This window comes from Lonchura striata, chromosome 10 (assembly GCF_050655825.1).
Source record: "Lonchura striata isolate lonStrDom1 chromosome 10, ASM5065582v1, whole genome shotgun sequence".
Classification (NCBI taxonomy): domain Eukaryota; kingdom Metazoa; phylum Chordata; class Aves; order Passeriformes; family Estrildidae; genus Lonchura; species Lonchura striata.
Genome location: NC_140712.1, coordinates 11,683,072 through 11,703,565, shown reverse-complemented (window position 1 = coordinate 11,703,565; position 20,494 = coordinate 11,683,072). Strand labels below are relative to the sequence as shown.

The 20,494-nt window shown below is 39.8% G+C and overlaps 2 protein-coding genes across 8 annotated transcripts in view; one reads left to right on the top strand and one right to left on the bottom strand.

The window, feature by feature from the left end:
- Positions 1-6,706: 6,706 nt before the first annotated feature.
- TEX9 (testis expressed 9) overlaps positions 6,707-20,494 on the top strand; it is a 24,801-nt gene continuing 11,013 nt past the window's right edge. Inside the window, exons 1-8 of one of the 4 annotated variants that reach the window (XM_021546305.4) lie at positions 6,708-6,834; positions 6,913-6,998; positions 7,818-7,881; positions 9,041-9,111; positions 12,976-13,024; positions 13,987-14,072; positions 15,540-15,718; positions 19,462-19,544. In XM_021546305.4, coding sequence (XP_021401980.4) covers positions 6,790-6,834; positions 6,913-6,998; positions 7,818-7,881; positions 9,041-9,111; positions 12,976-13,024; positions 13,987-14,072; positions 15,540-15,718; positions 19,462-19,544 — 663 coding nt within the window. In that variant the 5' untranslated portion in view covers positions 6,708-6,789. Of the gene's footprint in view, positions 6,999-7,817; positions 9,112-12,975; positions 13,025-13,986; positions 14,073-15,539; positions 15,719-19,461; positions 19,545-20,494 lie in introns of all 4 variants that reach the window. The other 3 variants (XM_085588274.1, XM_077785889.2, XM_085588275.1) reach the window with 3 other exon arrangements.
- MNS1 (meiosis specific nuclear structural 1) overlaps positions 15,665-20,494 on the bottom strand; it is a 21,557-nt gene continuing 16,727 nt past the window's right edge. For all 4 annotated transcript variants that reach the window (XR_014957509.1, XM_085588270.1, XM_031505793.3 and 1 more), the window contains one exon: positions 15,665-15,781. Coding sequence is in view for 3 of the 4 variants with exons in the window: in XM_085588270.1 (XP_085444396.1) it covers positions 15,672-15,781 (110 nt within the window). In the remaining variant the exon portion in view is untranslated. The remainder of the gene's footprint in view (positions 15,782-20,494) is intronic.

Below are 20,494 nucleotides of genomic sequence, written 5' to 3'. Positions count from 1 at the left end.
AGATAAAATATTCATGATGAGCACAAAACTATTTGGCTCTTTCAGGCTCTGGGGTTTTGGTTCTAAATACCCACTTGGATTTCTTATAGACAATGGCAGGGACAGGAACAATAAATGCAGCCCAGAAATGAAGGCTGGAATGAACAGGAATAGCATGGAGAGATTTGAACTTGCTCCTGTTATAACTGCAGGGCCCTCCATCTAGGTGGCAAGATAGTTTTTTACTCAAATCTGCCCTGTTAATTGAAAGCCTCTCTGTAGAAAATGAGTGATTTCTCAAAAGCACCTTGGTAGCTCTCTTTAAGTGGGGTTGTCTTCCTTAGACAGAGATCTAACACATAAAGTAACAGCCTTTTGGAATCAAATATAGTTGGAAATATTCAGTTTAATTTTATCACTAATTTGCAATAAGTAACATTAAATTTGTGGAGGAGGAGTCACTAATTTCTTTCAACTTATGTAGCTGTTGTTTAAAACAGGACAAGGAAATTATCTAATTTAGGGAAAAGCTATCCTTCCAGAGCAGACCAATGAACATCTAACAAAACTATCTGGTCGGAGGGTCTAAGAAGTAGATTTTGGTCCATGAGTGACATGCAAAATTCTTTCCTTTGTTCTATCTAACTTCACACATGACAGTACCTCAGGCAGGAAACAGCATAAGATTTCCATTTGCAGTGAAATGAAAGGTCACTCTGTAGCTTTGGGAACAAGCTCAGAAAAACCTTTGTGTGTGTTGCAGCAGCCCTCTGAGGGTACCCTCCATTAGAAAGGCTGCCTCTTACACAGGAGGAGGAACTTCCATCATTAGTGAAAGATATTTCTCCTTTACTTTGACATTGCCATGTTCTCAAATCCTCTGAACCGCTATACTGGAGGACCACATGCTTTTTTTGAATTTTCAGTGTGGCAGACCATTGCATTGATAAACTAACTTCTCTGGTTTTTCAAAAAATACCAACTACCACTACAACAAAAAAATCACACAATTATCATAACAACCTGGTAATATTACGGTGGCCACTTTGAAGAGTGGTCTAAAGAGTATTTGCCAAACCTTTTGATCCCTAGTAATCAGAACAGAAGTGCCCAAAATCCAGAGATTAAAGGATTAGGCCTCAAGAAAGACTTGTGGTATTTCAAGAAAATGTGACTGATGCTCACCACTTATTTTTTTACAGTGCTGATGAGATTTAGTGTTTAAGGTCCTTTCCTGTTCAGACATAAAAGCTGCTGTAATCAGAGTATTACTAGGGAAAACTACTCTGGTTGGGAATTCAATATGTTTAAATTGTTGAGCCAAGGTTATTGTTTGGATTAGGTTAGGAAGGATGACACTGAAATAAGTAAGCCCCAATAGTGCAGTGAAGCAGAGAAGAACAAAGAAAAATGTTTATATTTGTGAACAGGAATCTGGATAGCACAAGTATGCTGGTTATAGCTATATAAAAAAATAACATAGACCAGCCTAGAAACTAGGTATTGTAAATGTCTACACAACTACTAGAAACAGGAAAAAAATACTTCCATGGCACTGAAATCTATACAAAAACAAAACTGGAGACAATGGAGATGGAAGAGACTTAATAGATCAGCCTGCCCATCCCCCAGCTCTGTTGTCCCTCAAAATCTGTGTACCTGGTTCTTACACACCGCCCCATCTTCTGCCACACAAAACTTGGCACACACCAGTGACTGGCAGGATAACCACCAGGGTTATTCTGCCAGGAACAAAAGATACCAGGGTATAGGATGCCTGTCAGAAAGGGCTAAAGAACTTGCACACACTTCATATATTCAAACAGCAGCATTTTCACAGGATGAATAGACTATGGCTATGAATAATGCTTGGTCCTCTTTATATTTTAGGGAGCCATGAGACATGCATGAGAAAATATCAGCACAAAAATACATTCCAATATACAATCATGCCATTTCAAACACCATTGGATTATTATTACTGATTAGGGAGAAATACCCAACAGCTGTCTGGGGAATTCCCTCAATGTCTGGATTATTGATTTAATAGCTACATATTGTCTAGATCCTACCATTCCACTAATGTCTGAAAATTCTGTACACAAGGCTGGTTTTGCTTTTTTTTTTCTATGATTGCACAATAATAATGTATTTTAGTCTGATTTTTAGATGAATTCAAGATTAGCTATAATACACTCTGTACAACAGAAATATGAAATAGCACTTTTTATCTTTTAGAATAAAAAACAAGATGAGTATTTAAAGCTAACAAAAACCAACCAAACAAGCAGCACCCCCCCCCAAAAAAAAAAAACCCAACCAAAACAAAACTGAAAATACCAACAGATCCAGGTTTCCAGAAATCTGCTAAGTATTAAAGTCCATTTAAAATTAATCCCAAAATTCTACTCTTCCCTCTCTCCCCTCCAGGAAAATGGAACTAGAAAAATGAAGGACAAATTTAAGGTAGGGAAACTATTCAAATGTGAAATGGCTGTAATGGATACAGTTGCTTAGGTTACAGTGATATGCCTTGGATTTAAGTTTGACATCGTCTCTGGCACATTCGGAATAAATCAGTAAACAAACAACTGCCTGCTAGCTTGACATTATTTGCCTTCCTGTGCGAGTGCTGCAGTCAGCCTGTCTCCGGTTCCCTTCCTCGTGGCTGCCCGAGCCTGCCCGGCTTTGTGCAGCGGGAGGCTCCCCGTGCATGCCCCGCTCGGAGGAGGATGCTGTAAGAGCATCACGCCACGCAGAGCAGAGACGTGGCAGCCATGCACTGGAGCAGCCCCGTGGCAGCACACACCCCTGCGAGGCTGCAGCGCTCTGCTCCGAGCCCCGTGCCTGCACACAGGGCTGCACACAGGGCCGCAAACAGGGCTGCACACAGGGCCGCAAACAGGGCTGCACACAGGGCTGCAAACAGGGCTGCACACAGGGCTGCAAACAGGGCTGCTCCGGGGCAGCACCCTGCCCGGGCCTGAGGGAGGAAATGTGCTGCGGGAAACAACCCCTCTGGGGCTGCCTGACCCACTGCGGGGTAATGCCAGCAGTCAAAATGGTCCTGGGCAAACAAACCTGCTGACATGGAAGCACGAAGAGTTTGAGTCATACTGCCTTGCTGAAGCATCCCTCTTTCCTAGGATAGAGGTTTCTTCTAGTGGTGGAATCAACAGATGTATAAACAAGAGAGGCCTGTAGTAACAGCAGGTTAATCAAATTTAGCTCTACCACGTACCAAAGACAAAATATAGCCCTTGACATGGTTCTCGGTCTAAAAATTCTAAGCATTTGAGGCATCTGTATGTGCTATTTATTTGTTTACAACAGGCCTGACAATAAAAAAATCCCACAAAAACAAAAGCCAGCATCTCAACTGTTCTCTTTGGCCTGATACATTTGCAATAATTTTTACAGAAGAAAACACTGTACCAAACCACTACTATTCCTCTGTTTCTGACAAGTAATGTGATATACAGTAAAATCCTGTCCCCACTGATAGTTTTCTAGATCTCTACTAAACATCACAGCTTTTATGAAAAGAGAGAAAAAATCTGTATAATGAATCTTTAGGCAAATAAGAAGATACTACAAACAAAAATTGTGTCTAAAAAGCATGAAGATATTAGGCTCATATAAAAATCTCATACTTTTATATTTTTATTGAAGGAGGAAAGAGAGATCACAGAATTTGTGCCTATAGAAGGAAGAGGGCTATCGGTAACAATTAAATAATGTATGTGCTTTGGTTTAATCAAAAGTAAACACTGTATATTGATCCTCAGCAGTCTTCTGCAGTAAACTATTCTAACATCCCAGCATCTACACACACCCTTCTGTCCCAAACCACTCCTAACAGCTGTACTGACAGAGCTCTTCTGTTCCCTGACCTTCTCCTTTGCTGGAAGAAAACCAAAGGCAACACAGTGAACACCTTCATTTTGAATTTAACATTTCTGTTGCAGTAATTTAATTTTGGGATCTTATAATCTTCAGAAAACAAAAAAATGAAACACTTGAAAAAAACAGAATGATGATGTACTACTCTAATCACAGAAGTCCCTAGAAAGAGGTCCCAGGTACAGATCATTATGATCACAAATACTACTCTGTTAAAAACCTGTCTCTAGCCTGATGTACACTCCTCCTCAAAATGACAAAAACATTTTCATTTTACAGACACTAAGTCTGAGTCAACCCTTAAAAAATTATTAAATGGAAAATGGGAATTTGCTAACAAATATTGTTGCCTAATCTTATACAATATACCAGTGTTATGATTTCAAATACCTATTTTTTCCCCCAGATAAATACTGAGATAAATTTTCCTATCTCCTTATGTATCTTGCTATTGGCTGTGGTCTCTAATATAAGCCTATTCTCTACCCAGTTACCGACTATGTATTAGAGAATTAACCACAACTGTTAAGGTCACATCAGGTCAACTTTAAAGTGATAAAACCTTAATGGAGTAAGGGATCAAGAAGGTAAAAAAATCTCTTATTTTTTCTAATTTTATTTTTGACATCTCTGGAGAAGTGCTTTAAAGTTCACTACCAAATACTTTTCTAAATGTACTGATCTTTTCGTATTGCTTCATATATAGGCAGTTGAAGTCTAAATCCAATTGATACGATATTTCGAAAAAATCAATCATATTAAATAAATCATGCTGTGGATCCAAGAAATATTGTGCAAATTTACAATTCTAATATATATGTATGTTACTAATCCAAGGGGGTTTTAAACAAAAAAAACCTTGTGTTGCTGTGTTTGTTAGTATATTTATTAATTTATGATATAATAAATTACCCTCTTTTGTTTATTAAGTCTTAGCTAAAAGCTGGCTAGAAAACCAGTTGCTCTAATCTCTCTAATCTCAACCATTGATTTTGTTGCCTCAGTATCTAACTAGAAGAGGTCTTCTAGCTAATACTTTTGGCATTTTAAGGTGTTATGCTCTTACAGCTGTTTTGTATAAGAACTTTAAAACAAGTAAAAGTATTAATAAGATGGTATTTTAGTTCTGCAAAAAGGAATAGTACTTTTTGGGAAAAAAGGTTCCTGTTTGGAAAGAGCATATTTCTCCTCTTAGCTTTCATCCTGACAACCTTTGTTTCCTTCTCTAGTTCCTCTGTTTCTCTTCAAATCTCCCAGGATGTCACGAGAGATATTTCTAAAACGTGACTTTGGTTATGATATGTTAATGTCTCATAGAATCTGTAATTTATTTCTTAACAAAGTCTTTTTCCTATGGAGGTTAGATCTCTACTGTTGACCTCACCCTTTTAGTTTTTCCAAACCAAAAGCACAAATGATGGAGTTACATTCTGATCTGTTTTTTTGGTTTTGGTTTTTTTGGGGGGGTTTTGAGTTTTTGTTGTTGTTGCTGTTGTTGGTTTTTAACTGCCACTGTTAACCCCTTGCTATTCTTATTAGTAAAAACATAAAAATTATGGAAATGGATTGACTTCTTGATGGATTTTTTTAAAGTCCTCATAACATTTTTCACAGGCTCACTCTTTTCCCTCTGTGTGTCAATACTATTGAATCATCATTAGTGCTAAACACTTTCATTTTCTATATTAATATTTCTAATTTTTGCCTTTCACTAATTATATTTTTCCTTTCATTTCACCTTATTTATCCATTACATTGCCTTTCTCAATGCTCAAAATTTTCAAGTACTTCTGCCTCGCAAATAATACTTCAGCAGATATCCTTCAGCACAGACCTTCTACTTTAAGCCAGCTAAACTCTTCTGATTTCCCTTGTGCAAATCTCTTAATTAAAATCATATACAGCCCACGTAACTCAGTAAAGACCCACATTATTCTTGTTCTATAGATACCTAGGGCAGCACAGTTGGGCTGTTGTTACATGCAGGGGGGCACAATCTACTAGGAAGTTGAGAAAGGATATGGGATTGAATGAGCAGGTGAGTGGGCAAGTAATCTGCAACCTACTTGGTGGTGCTGAGCAATGGGACACGAGGCACAGGCAGAAACTGAGGCACAGAAAGTTCCAGCTGAACTGAGGAAGAACTCCTTTACTGCACAGAGAGCAGGCACTGGAACCTGCTGTGAGCACTGAACAGGCTGCCCAGAGAGGGTGTGGAGTCTCCCTCCTGGAGGAACGCCAGAACCATCTGGACACAATCCTGTGCCATGTGCTCAGGGATGCCCTGACTGGGCTGGGAGGCTGGACCAGATGACCCTGCTGTGGCTCCTTCCAACCTGACCCGTTCTGTGCCTCTCAGCCTTTGTGACAGATGAGCGCAGCAACAGGCTCATGGGTGAGCAGAAAGAGAAATGCAGCAAAATCAAATTCTGTGTGGGTGAGGGACAAAAATAATGGAGGGATTCAAACAAGTGCTGGAGGACAAGGCTAAAACCAGGCGACAGTCACACAGGTGTGTGTATAGGAAATGCAAAGGGATGGCAGCACCACAGAGCTGTACAGAGGGTGGCACAGTTGCCGTCATGCCGCAGGCTAATGCACTGAAATGAGGGGACGCTGGCAGGACAAAGTGTAGCAAGGTCAGAAGGGCCGTAATAAATATTTATTACACTAACACTGGTAATAGCCCCTCAGCCCTTTTCAGCGGTCCCTCACCTGACCCCGCGGCAGCCCAGCGCCATGCGGGTGCCAGCTGGTCCGTGCGCACGGGCTGTGCCCGCGGCTGCCGCTGGGGCCCGACACGGACGGAGGGGAGGAGAGAGGGGAGGAGGGAGGGCGGGAGCGAGGGCGGGCGGCCGCCGGTTGCCCTGGCGAAGGCGACGCCACAGCGGCCTCGGCGCGGACAAAATGTCGGCGGTCGGCGCGGCGCGGCGGGGCGGGGACCTGCCCGGGGTAAGGCGGCGGCTCGGGCTGGGCGCGGGCAGCGGGGCCGCGCCCGGCCCGCCCGCTCACTGTCGCATCCTCCCGCAGGTGCAGAGGGCGGCCGGCAGCCCCCAGGCGCTGGCGGGGCCCGGCGCGCTGAGCGGAGCATGGCTGGCCAAGGAGGAGCAGTACAAGTAAGGAGGCCCTGCCCCGCTGGGGCCGGCGCACAGCCGGTCCCCGGTTCCCGGGTGCCGCGGCGCCGTCCCCGCAGAGGGCGGATGGCACCGCCCGGGGCCGCGGGACAGCGCCCAGCGCCCCTGCGTACCGCCGCCTCGGGCGGGTTCTAGGCCCCGACATGAGGTTCTGCACTTCGAACACTGACTTTAGTTATAAATTACGACTATATAAAAGCTTAAGGCCGTTTAAAAAAAGCTTAAAAGCTGTAAAGGTTTTAAATGGATGCTCTGTCCCTGTTACCTGTTATGCCCAGCCCCAGAGAATGGTGAGGGTGCACGGAGAGCCACATCAGACTCCAGCAGTCGCAGCACGAGAACATGTACGAGAACATGCAGGAACACCTCACTGCCATAACCTGTACATCCATATAGCAACACATCTTTAAATATGTGATAAGAAATGTAGTCCTACATGAGTCCTTCCCCAATCCCCACTGTTGGGTATACTGAAAAGAAGGACTGTGTTAAACATGGAAAACCTTTAGGAAATAAAGACATACAATGTATATTAAGAAATGGCACATCCAAAACCAAAGGTATCCTTCACCTCTCACAGTTACAGTCTGCTGTTTAATGGGCATACGTGTTCTATTACTATTCATTTGGTTGGAACATAGGAAATTGTTGAAACATAACTTTTTAATACCTTGAAGTGTATTTCAGCATCCCTTTGTAGGAATAATTAAAATTTCACTTAGCTCAGACAAATTACTGTCACGCTGACATTTATTCCTTTAAAATTTTTCAAAAACTCAGAAAAAATTCTTGCTCTTTTAGGCGACTGAATGCAGAATTAGAAGCCAAAACAGAAAAACTGGTGCGTCAGGCTGAAGAACTAATGGTGAGTAGCAGACTATTAGGTAATTTAGTGTGGATTCACATGCACACAGATCTGAGCTTCAAAAGAAATTTAGACCTTGACTACTAAAAGTATGTTGCTTTCAAGTGCAAGGTAAGCTTTAATTTATTTATTTTCAAAGCTGTAAATTTGTATTAAAATTACATTAAAAAATAGTTTCTATGTAATTTAATCCAGTAGGTATTCACACAGCTGCCTACAGCACTTGTGCAGATACATACCTAAAACCACATTAAAAATTTGTTTAGTTGTTTAAGAAAAGTATCTGTAGGTGGTTTTATGCCTTAGTATTTATGCCTTAAATACTTAAAATTAGTATTTGAAAACCAGATACTGTTATAGTAACCTAGTGAAATAATGATCTACACTGTTCAAGCTGAGATACAAAGAATAAGCAACATAAATAGAAAACATGAACTTAATAAGCAGGAAGCTTTCTCAAAACAGAAAAAGTTGATGTTTACTATCAGCATTATCCTTTCACATTGGTGTGGCTGTGTAGCAGATAGAGTCAAGACTTTATATCAAAGTTGGACAAATGAATAAAAAGGGAATGGGGCAGGTATGGTTGTACTCAAAACAGTTTGGAGAAGTTGTTCTGCATATCAGAAATATTCATTGTAAGTACACTCATTCAAATAAACAAGGCTTAAAAAGCAAATTACTAAGTATTCTAGAAAGCTGCACTTTTCCTACTGTTGAAACTTCAATTTTATGGGCTGTGAAAACATATTCTTCTCTTGAGCAGTGACAAGCTGAGGCTAAATGCTTGGCATTTGAACAGGAGCAGATGAAACAGCCAAAATAGCATCTAGTCTCTTTCCTTTTGAAAACAGTAACAACAAAACCCCTGTTCTTTTCTTCTCTAAATATAGCAGAAGATGAAATATTCTTAGGGTACTTAATATACCACATGGCACTGCCAGATTGCACAGATATACATTTAACAACAAAACAGCAATGGCATTTTCATTTTTAGACATCTTTTCCTGTGCTTCAAAAGTTCTTTTCCACAGTAGACTATAGTTTCCATTTTCCATAGTAGACTGTAGTTACTGTGATTTGTGATTTACAAATAGGTAATTCATCTTTAATGGATCATAGTCTCCCCAAATCAACTACTTTTCTTTTTTTAATGAAGAAAGGCCAACAGAAGATACTATCTCAGCCAGTTTCAGTACAGAGTAAGTCACCTGAAGATGACAGACAGAGGTATGTACTTTACAACTCCTGTGTATAATTGGTGGGGAACCTTACACTGATGCTGCATGCCTTGTGTCCTAATCATGCTCCTGTTTTATATATTTTTGCTCTGTACTGCATTGGTGGAGTCTAATTTTTTTCCTATTATTAAAAAAAAGTGATCCTAAGCAAGTGTTGTTCCTTGTTATTTCAAGGAAGGCCTAATTTTGCTGGAATGTTCTATCTAAGATATTAAGAAGTGTTGACCTTCGTAAAAGAGCAAAGTAAGGTCACAGGTTTCTTTGCAATACCAAACAGTAGGCAGTGTATGGTTTTTAACAGTTGAGCTGACAAAGACACTAGTTCACATTTAACTTGGTGTAAACGTTCCTGGGACAGGAAATGCCTGAGGAAAACAAACACAAAGCCCTAAGACAGGCAAACATTGAGCTGCCACCCTCTGGAATGTGGATACCATTACAGTGCTGGGCCCCGCACGCCTTTGGCCTGGGTGATCACAGCCTGAGTGTCCAAACCCCTCGGCTCCTGAGGGGGGACATGGCTGTATTCCCTTAGTCATTCAGAGCCATTATTATTTCCTTAGTTGTTCACGGTTTTGTGTATTGTAGGGTGGGAAATGGCTGAATTTAAGATAGACTAATAGAGTTTATCAAGGATCTGATCTGTAGGTTCCTAAATTTATGATGCCACTAATCTGGATAAGCAAGATACAGGAACAGACAACAAAATACTTCAAATGTTAAGCTACAGTTGGGAAACTTTTCAAGTAGAGTATATGAAGGTCTGATAAAGATGATCAAATCATTACTTTGGTGTAGAATAGAAGCAAAGTCATTGAGTTTTTCTGAAAGTAAAAGGGGTTTTCAGTACACAAAAAGATGTGACAGTAAGTCAGCTTCTATGATAGAAGCCTAACTACCAGCAAAAGTTTGCTACTACAATTAAAATGATTCCTGACCTATTTTAAAGCCATAGCTGAGGGAGTGAGGGGCAAGAAATTTAATGTGTTATCAGTCAGTACAATCATGCTTCTAAAATAAATTCTGGATCTCACTTTAGTTTTCTGTTCTGTTAGATGGATTTTGAATATTAGACAGAGAGTTTTTAAGAACTTCAAACTGGAGTTGAGTTTTAGGGCTGCTTTATTAAGTAATGTGATTGGAAGATTGAGCCCCACAAAGAGAATTCTTAGCTTTGATGGTACATGTTAGAAATAAATTGAAGTGTTGGAAGAATTAAAAAAAAAAATATATATAAAAAGAGCAATTAGCATGTCAGAATATCAGCTGACCTACCAATTACCAACATAAATTAAAAAACCTTAAAACAACCACAGTCTGGTAAACATAGTGTTCTGGTAAACATTGATATGAGAGAAGACTGGAAATCCCATGTGGTAGTGAAAAAAATTAGAAATGTGTGCTAGGAATTAGGCACACTGATTATCCATGAGTGAACATCGAGGCCATTCAATTAGATTAGTTTGAAGTATTCCATATGTAATTAAAAATTCTTTTCTAAATTGTGCAAGCAAACAGGCCTTAAATTTGAAGGAAGCACTTGAGATATTTTTGAAATATCTCGTTAAAATTTCTGTTGATTCCTTTAGCGAGAATGAACACTAAAGCAACTGGAAAGAATGGAGGAACTGAAGCAAAGAAAGAGGTGGTATCGAGGGGAAAAATAACAAGTTGAAAGAACAAATGAGTAAGCAAAGTAGAAAAAAGATAACAAATATTTAAGTCACTCTCCAAGTCAATGTTGACTTGGAGTTGTTCTGGAGTTCTTGCAGCATGTTGTCGGAAGAGAAATCTAAATTACTTAGCAACAAAGGCGCTCCGGTGAGAGCGCGCTGCAATGAGCTGTTGTTTACCCTTTCCCTCTCAGCCGCGGCCCGGCGGGCGGCGCTGGGCAGGGCCGCGCATGGGCAGCGCCGCCCGGCCGGGCGGGAGCGGGAGCGAGACCGAGACCGAGGCCGAGACCCGGCCGGGCGGGAGCCGGGGCGAGACCCGGGGGCGAGACCCGGCGGGCGGGAGCGAGACCGAGACCCGGCCGGGCGGGAGCGGGAGCGAGACCCGGGAGCGAGACCGAGACCCGGCCGGGCGGGAGCGGGACCGAGACCGAGACCCGGCCGGGCGGGAGCGGGACCGAGACCGAGACCCGGCCGGGCGGGAGCGGGAGCGAGACCGAGACCCGGCCGGGCGGGAGCGAGACCCGGGGGCGAGACCCGGCCGGGCGGGAGCGGGAGCCGGAGCGAGACCCGGCGGGCGGGTGCGCGCCCCCTTTCACCGACCCTGCAGCCACACAGCTGCACAGGGCGCTTGTAAAATGGGCTGCCGTGGGTGGGCAAGCAGGGAAGAACCATCAGGAGAATTTGAGAGATACAATAAAACTGGCCTTTTGTTTTGCTTTGTTCGTGTTTGGGTTTTTCTGGTTTTGTTTGTTTTTTTAAGGATGCCCTAAGACAACAGATACAGTAGGAACAATTTACTCTATTGAGGGAAAGAATGTAATTATTTTCTTGAGTATAGACGGTGTTGCATTTAAATATTTTTCAGAGTAACATATAACTGCTATTTCTATGGCAGCAAATCCTCACCTTCTGCATGCTCCTAGAGCTAACCAATAGGGAGAAAGCTTGATGAAACTAGGGTAAATAGACAAAAACTAATCATCCTATTCTTGAAGTCTGTTGCCAGCCACACACAGATGATTTCTCCAGGTTGTTTTTTTGCGTTGGTTTTTTTTGTTGTTGTTGGGGTTTTTTTGGATTAATAAAATACGAAGCTTTGTGCAGATAATTCTTGTTGATGAATGTCTATGAAGTTTTTAAAGGCAAGATCTAAATGTTTGCTCAAATCAGCCTGGCAAAAAAATTAAGTGACTTGATGAGCCAGAAATTTAAATTTTATTGAAAATCTTTTATAAGCCAGTGTTTTAATTTAAGTAAAAAAAATTATAGAGTAGTTTAAAAATAGCCTTTCGTTGCAATAATATACATTCACATAACTCATTTTGAAAGCAGAATTATATCTACATATCTGTATATCTGTCTGACAAGGAATTTGACCTGAATAGTACACAGCATACTAACACTTTAGGCTTAATTTCCATAGACTTGAAAAATAATAATTTAACCTGAAATTCACTTACTTAGAAGCATAGTTTTCAGCCAAATAAACAGATAAGAAAGCTGATTTTTTTTAATTCTTGGTTTTATTCCTTGTCTGTAAAATAGATACCATATTTATAATACTTATTTCAGAGAAAATTCTATGGGCCTTAATTTATAAATTGCTCCACCTCATATTCCTCTGACAGTCCCTGTCAATTGACCTGAGAACAGTCAGTCTGATCCTGCTAGGACAGGTGGAAGATGTAGAGGACACTGGTTGTATCCTCACTTTGTTTGTATGAGTTCAGAGGTTTTATGCCATGTAGGTATTACCCAGTGAGCTGCTGGCAGTCTTTGGTTCTGGATTGTCCTGGGGAAGCTCTTACTCTGCTTCTTGGCTGAGTACTCCCTGCTACAGGGAATTACTGATCTAACGAGCCAAATTCCAAGAGACAAGATCAGGATTCCAGCCTGAATTCCAAGACAAGATTAGGATTTTGATACATGAGTACTGTTGTATTAGATACCATAGACTCACCAGGTGATTTGTATTGCAAAAGAGGTAGACTGGACAGACTGTGAATGACACTGAATTTATGCTTGAACTCAGTATATGTTCTCACCTTAGCTATATTGTTATTCTAGACCTAAAAAATGTTATTTTCCTGATTCTGACAAGGGGGGGTTGTATTTTAACTGCAAAGTGTTTATATTATTATAGATCAGTAAATTTTTACCTTTTTTTTTTTTAAATGCAGAGATCTACTCTGTCCCGAAGTTTCATCTCTTACACACTCACTTGCAAAGGTACCAAAACTTTCCTGGTTGAATTATTTTCTAGCATAATTTCAAAAATATAATGACTTGTGGTTTTGAGGCTGCACTGGGGACTTGCATGGGTGCAAAGCCAAAGGGAAGTGATGCCCAAAGCAGTGCTATAGGGACAGTGTTACCAGAGCTCCTCAGTGCCACTGGTGGTCAGGTGGACTTACATAATATTTAATTTTTGTATTCTGTTTTGTCTTCAGCATTGAGAGAAATGTTTAGTGTTTTGAACATCACATAAAGAATTCCAAGTGAAAAATATTAGAACATAATTAGTTTCTTGCTCTCTTCCCTCCCTCGCCTGTATAATACTAAATGCAGTACTACCTTCTTCTAATAATAACTGTCTAGATAATAAACAAGTAGTCAGACTAACTGAATTTAGAAAATATAATTGAAAAATGAGATTAAGAACAATCTCAATAGTCTCTAACTACAACTATATCAAAACTTTCATGAGGTGAGCTGAAGCTTCTAAAATACCATCTGCAGTTATTTATCAGAATACAGTAGAAAACTCTCTAATTTTTAAAGAATATTTGTGTGAAAGTAACAAACATTGTTAAATCTTCCTTCAATGGGGACCTTATGAGATTAAAATAATGCATAAAATACCATATTTTTGAAGGTATGATAACAGTCCAGTAATTAATACCTTGATAAAAGCTCAGAGCCTTGCTTGTGCATAGATTTATTATGTGTGGAAGAACTCCCACGAGCCAATGACTATAGGGTGTATTACAGTTAGGGTGTAGAGACATAAATGTTGCAAGCTAAAGATGACTGCAAATAAAATGGAGAAGTCATATTGAAAATTTGAAAAGTATTCTTTGAAAACTTCCTTGAGTATAGATATATGAAGAAGAAAAAAAATCCATGAAAAAACTAGACAAAAAGTATTTCAATAATAATAATAATCCACTAATTTTTGAAAAAACTTTTAGGTAGAAAACAAGAAGAAACTTCCTTCTGTGCCCACAGCTCAGAATAGACCATACTCTTCAAGTAAGGGCAAAAGAACAACTTCAAGGTATATCAAACATCTAATTTGGTTTGTCATTAAATCTTTTAGTTGCTATTTTTGTCTATCAAGTTATTTTATGGATGTATGCTTTTATATTTATACAAGTAAATGTATCAAACATCCTCAATCAGCTCCACCAGGTGGCTATCTCTGTTCACTTGCACCAAAAATTATCAGTGAATATATGTGATTAATATTGCAGCAATGAAACAGTTGCTTTCGTTTTAGCACTTCTCAAGGCTGACAGCTGAATTCTGTAAATTCCTTCAGTGAAAGGAGGCCTAGTGAGCAAAAATGGAGCACCTGAGGCAATGTGGGCCAGCACACTGGAGTGCTACAGCCTGATTTGTGATCAGACTGGTACTGGGGAACATCAGGCCTTGAAAGGCCTCCTCTGTTGTAGTGAATGTTGGGCTCACAGGACCAAGGGCTCAGTAACATAACACAGCTTCCAGGGGCTCCCAGCTGAGAAGCTTCAGCTCTGGAGGTAGCAAATTCAAGGTTGTAAAAACAAATAATGGAGATCTGGACAAAGAGAGAAGAGTCAAAAAATCCCTAAGAGCCTGGGAGCAAATTAAAACTGCCATAAATTATGGCATAATACCAAAACAGGATGAAAATTGTCTGCAAGGTGGCAGGACATGGAACTGACAGGCTGAGGCTGTCTTACAGGAGTTGGAAATCCCTCTGGAGACCCTTCAGACCTCCCTTGGGCAGTTCAGGGGAGGTTGTCATGCTGGCACCCCATCATGAGGTTTGGAAGTGGAATTGTGCTGATACAGAGCCTGTGGGGCAATCAAAATGTCGTGGGAGAGTTAGCTAGGAGGAGTTTGGACGCTGGAATGAGGATATGTTGGAATAAGAATTTAGGAACATCAGATCCTGTGAGAACTGAGATCACCTTTCTATAGGAGAAAGCTGAGGAGATATCCTGTCTAGGTGATGTGTTTCCCTGCATTTTAGTTTTATGAAAATGTTGATATGCAACTTCTAGGATCAGTGAAGTTTCCTAGGCTGAATAATGATGCAGAAAATGTCATAAGGTCGTACAGCCAGGAGCAACAGAGTTCTACAAAATAATGTGGCAGGGAGTGAAAAGAACAGAAATTACAACAGAGGATGAAGGATCTCCCCATGACAGTAGCCAAAGCAAATAGAACATTCTTCTCTTTCTGTGTGTTACTCTGATTTAGTTATGGATTTGTTAGATGAGAAGACCATGCCAGAATCTTTTCAGTTGAAAATTGTAGTGGTTTCTCTGCCTTCTACATTATAGTATGTAAAATCTTGTAATTGTTTTTGTGGAATATGGTAAAGGTATCTTACAGAAAGCAAATGAGAAATTGCCATTGATGCATCTTTCATATGAATGCAGGTAAATAACTGTACACTCTTAAATAGCAAATACTAAAAATATTTAACAAAAATATAATGTATTATAAATTTAAAATCTGGGGTTTTCATTTTTTTTAGTTCAATAATAAGAAACATGGAAGTACAAAGTGCTGATGGTGTTGCAGTACTGGAAGATTGCATAGGTTTTTCTTTAACAAAAACAATTAGCAAAGTTGAAGAAAAACTAAAGAAAGGAGTCTTACCAGACTGTCAAGATGATGATATTATTCCAAGGGCTGGAAATGAAATGGGAGCAGGTAAGTTTCCTTCCATGGTTAGTACAGTTATTCTTGCTTCATGACTGTTAGAAATGGGTTTTCCTGGGGAGAGAAAAAAGGAGTTTCTGTAAAAATTACAGGGAAAATGCTATAGTCCTTAACCTAAAGGAAAAGGGAAAGAAGGTTGTTCCCTCTTTACATAGTCCTAAAGGAAGATCAGGTCACCTACGATTGATTATGTGGAAAAGTGAATTTTTATCTTCCTTTCCACCTCTATAGGAAAGTATTTGGATGGTTACATATGTTGAGTAAGTGCATAACATTTGATTGCTTTCACTGGGGAAACAGAAGTACAGAATGCTAAGCTTCAAAAATACGAGCTTCAGTCTTTGCACAGACTCTGCCTTTGGAGGCAAAAGCCTTTCCTCAGACCAGTGCTGTGGATCTCAGCAAGTGGCTGAAACAAGGTAATGTTTCAGCTACAGTGCTTGAATTCAAATCCTCCAGATATTTTCCCACTCCAAATAGAGTGTTTATGTCTGTCCTAGAAACAGAACAGGGAAGGGATTGCAGCATTTGCCAGCAAGGCTAAAGGCATGACACACATTGGTCTTTTGGCTCTGATGTGATAAAAGTGAGTTTGTGTAGTTCCTTACAATGCTAAAGTGAGCAGGAAGTTAAGAGATTCGCTGCAGTAGCTGGAAGTGCCTGAGCCTTCTCCTTTTAATCTAACAGCTTGATGTCAACAAGCATGCCAACACAGAAATAGCTTGGTTTCTAACCTCATGTAATTCTGTGCACATCTTCTGTTACCAAGTTTCCCATAACAGATCATGAGATAACTTTTTTATAGTTTTCTTCCTGAACCAAAAAGAAATTGCTTTGGCTTGCATTGGAAACTTCTACCAAATCAATTTAAGGCAGCTCAAGAAGAGTTATTACTGGTGCCTTGTAATCAGGGACCAAGGGTATGTATTGGAGTATTGAGGACTGTTTCTGTAACTTCAATGATTAAATAAAAATCCTCTGGATTGATTTTTTGAATGTGATATTGACTGTTTAGAACACTCTAAATGTCTCCTTATTGTGGTAAATAAGCTATTTCAGAGCATTCCAGCAGTGTCAGGCTCTCAGAACAGTTAGGGTGCTCACAAGGAAGCAGGCACAGGTATTAAGCAGGCCCTGTTACAGAGAGGGCTCAGTGGGAGTCTCCATAATGGATTCCTTAGGCCTGTGCCCAGCTATTCAGGCCAGTGTGCTGATTAGGTTCCATAGTACTGTCCTTCCTTGAGCTTCTTGCAGCACTCTTCCTGGAATTGGGTTTCCCTGTCTTTATTTTATGATCAGAGGTTACCGCAGTGCTGCCAACACAGTTGCTTAGACAGTATTTTAGTCTGGGACTGTTTGGAGGGGTGGTTATAATTCAACTCTGCAGTAACCAGCAATGATAGAAGCACACAGACCTAGAGAAGGCTGGACATGAAGCTCTATTTTTATCTAAGATACACTTAAACATAGGAATAAAATACCTGAATATATTGTTGCATTTCATGTTAATCTTCCTCTTATCTCAAGAATTCAAGAAATCTGTTCTTTCTTGTAGGGTATCAGAGTCTCTCCGATGTCCTTTTCTTGTTTACCAGTCCCTAAAGTTGGTTACTTTATAACCTAAGACCATCCTATTAAGTGATTCTCCCCCCTATCAGCCTCATCAGGTGATTAAAATTGACCAGTTAGGAAGCTAATTGTTTAATTATCTTTACCCCTTGTCAGAATTCAGATTATTAGGATCATGGGCACCTCCCAAGGCTGATCCAATTCTAGTTGTGCACTTGAATTTTCACAGGTTTTACTGCTAAGTGCTCTTAATGACACAGAGCTGAATATGACAGAAGCTGTCTGTGGACTAATAGCTGGGTAAAAGAGGAAACAAAATAGTAAAAAGAACCAGTTTTTACAGGCAGTGGTATAGGCCTAGAGGAATCTGTCATGGAGCTTACACTGATAGCTGATAGAGAAATTTGTCTATGTAACAATGATTTTAGGGTACTTAAAACTGATGAAGTATTGCAAAAGAATCTCATAGTACTGAGTGAGGTGGGGGAACACAAGTTTATATTCTGTATTAAAGAGTGCAGAGTAATACTGACAAGAAGCAGTTTTCCAATCCCACCTACTACACAACTCTAGTCACACCTACTACTGAGCTGGACTTACCTTAATTAGTAATAACTAAATAATCTCCAAAAGCATAAACTTACTGCCTGTTCACAGTGGAAAAGGCAATGAATTTTTAGAAATCCTTCAGAAGATAGCAGAAAACAGAATATTGTACTGTTACCATTACACTATTATATAAATGATGCTACCCTATTTTGAGAATGGCACAGTTCTGCCCACCCCATCTCAAATCCAGGATGTAGAACTCAAAAAAATGCATGTTCAGAGTGTACAGTGCAATGAATCTTCAGTTTGAAAACATAAGAATTAAAGGCAATATGAAAGTTCTTTAATGAAAACAGTAACGGTAAAGGGAAAGTTGTCTTTCTCTAATGCAAGCACTAGTAAATGCCACATTAAATTGGACTTAAAGTAAGTTACACAAAATGTTTTTCCTTCACATAAAGCATAATTAAATTAGCCAGCTCATTGCTACAGGATGTGGTAAATGCCAAACTACAGTATGTTTCATTAAGAAAATCAAATAACTTAATAGTACAGAAGTACCTGAAAGGGGATTAAACATGAAGGTTTCACTATGGTCTCCATCTTGATAGCCACTAATTACCAGAAGCTAGCAAGGATATAACAGGAGGAATAAAAGTCAGCCTGTATCTTATTTTTTCATGGTGTTTTCCTAAACTGTAATTATTGGCCTCTTCAGAGTTAGAGCTTAAGCTGCAATTGATGAGGGAAGGTGGGTGAAATTAAACAAATTCTTGTTACAGCAAATTTACCCATCCATTTCTCCACTCTTAGCTCTAGGTCCTTATCCTTCACATTATTCTTTTCCTCTTGTAACTACTGGGAATAATGGTTTCTCCTGTGTTAGTTGGCTTGATCCTCAGACTGTTCGCATGCTTGTAGAAGTCCAGAGGAAGTTCCTTGTGAATGATCTGGCTAATAGGAAGTATGAGAGCAGACTGTTCCCACACAGCTTGTTTTGTCAGTCCATTTCTTAGCTTTCCAAGAGCAAGACAGTATGTCTTTTGGAAAAAATATCTGATTACATGGATTCAGTTTTAAACTATAAATTGAAGAATGTTAGCAGTATACTTTTAAAAAGCATAGAGTACTGTGTGGGAGGGATATTTACATGTTAGGAGGGGTTTGCAGCCTACATCAAATTCCCTGTTGTGCACAGGTTAAAATTACTTTGGCTGTAACTAAAGTTTTAACTCCCATCTGGATTGCAATAGAGACATGCCCTAGTTTTGTTGACTTCAAACTCAAGAAGTGCTGCCATGTACAGCATGGTATGATGCAAGTTTTCAGTAAGTTTCAATGTTGAGCATCATGAGTCTTTTACAATTTAAAGATGTCAAGTTCAGTCATTAGAAGGAAAAAAATCTATACAGAGCTTTGCCTAAGAATGAGAAATCTGCAAACACATTTTAGAAATAGGAGTTTTTCTTTGCCTGTTTCTCTTCAATAATTATAAACATTGTCATGTGGTTTTAAATGCAAGAAGATGAAAGTGAGTTCTTGCATCAGTTTTGGTTCTTGCCCGCATTAAATAATGAGTACTTATGTATATTAAATGTAACCTTTTATGTTCACAGAAGCTCAAATCAGATTTCTTAAGGCAAAGTTACGTGTGATGCAGGAAGACTTGGCAAATACGGTGTTTGAATGCAGGAAAAAGGTAAGGGATCAATTTTTTAATCCAGAAAAGGAATAGGTTCCTTTTTAACAAATAATCCCAAAACAGAATTCTCTCAACTTTTCTGTTTCAAGTATTAAGAGTTAAAGTTCTATTTTTTTAAATACCATATGAATTTAGAGTCAGGGGTGGTAATTTCTGTATAAGTGTGATCTTGGGCTAAAACCTTTCAAAATGCACTTAATGGAAAATAATTTCAGGCAGGAGAGAACCACTGGGAACAAAGACATGCCCCACCTATAGGGCCACTGTGGTTCTGCAAAGTCTCAAAGCATCTTCCTGCTGGGAAGGAGAGCGGAGCCTGAGAAAAAGGAGGAAGAAACAGCAATGGTGAAATGCAGATTGTGGAGTACAGAGAGAAGGGGAGGGGTGTCCAGAGCTGGCTGCTGGCATGAGATGGATGTTTAGGGTAGAATGAGAAATAGACCAACTTGAGAAATAGAAAATCTTGATAAATACAGTCGGGTGCTTTCAGTGTCATCAGTGGATCAAAGTATGGAAAGAGCTTCCATTCTAAGTGGAATATTGTAATCAAAATATAAATTAGGCTTTCTCTGTTCTCAAGAGTACAGTTGATGCAGAGGACAGTATATGGAATTGCATACCTGGGCAGATTAGCCTGAACCTAAGGCATTGTGAAGCTACACTGATATTTCACTGTTAGAATGTACAAGTGAGTTTTATGATCTGCACTGCCTGGCAGTATATTTTAAAGTGATGCTCAAACAGCTCTTGAATTGTAAAAACTTAAGTAGTTCATATCTGTCTGCCAGAGAGATCACTTCTTATTAATGTATTTGTAATCAAACAACGTTTCTGAACTAATGTTCCATTTTACCTAACTGGACTATTTTTGGTTGTGGTCTCTTAACTTCAGAATGCTTTTTTTCACCTATTCCCCAGGCCCAAAAGTGATGATGACATTAAGAACA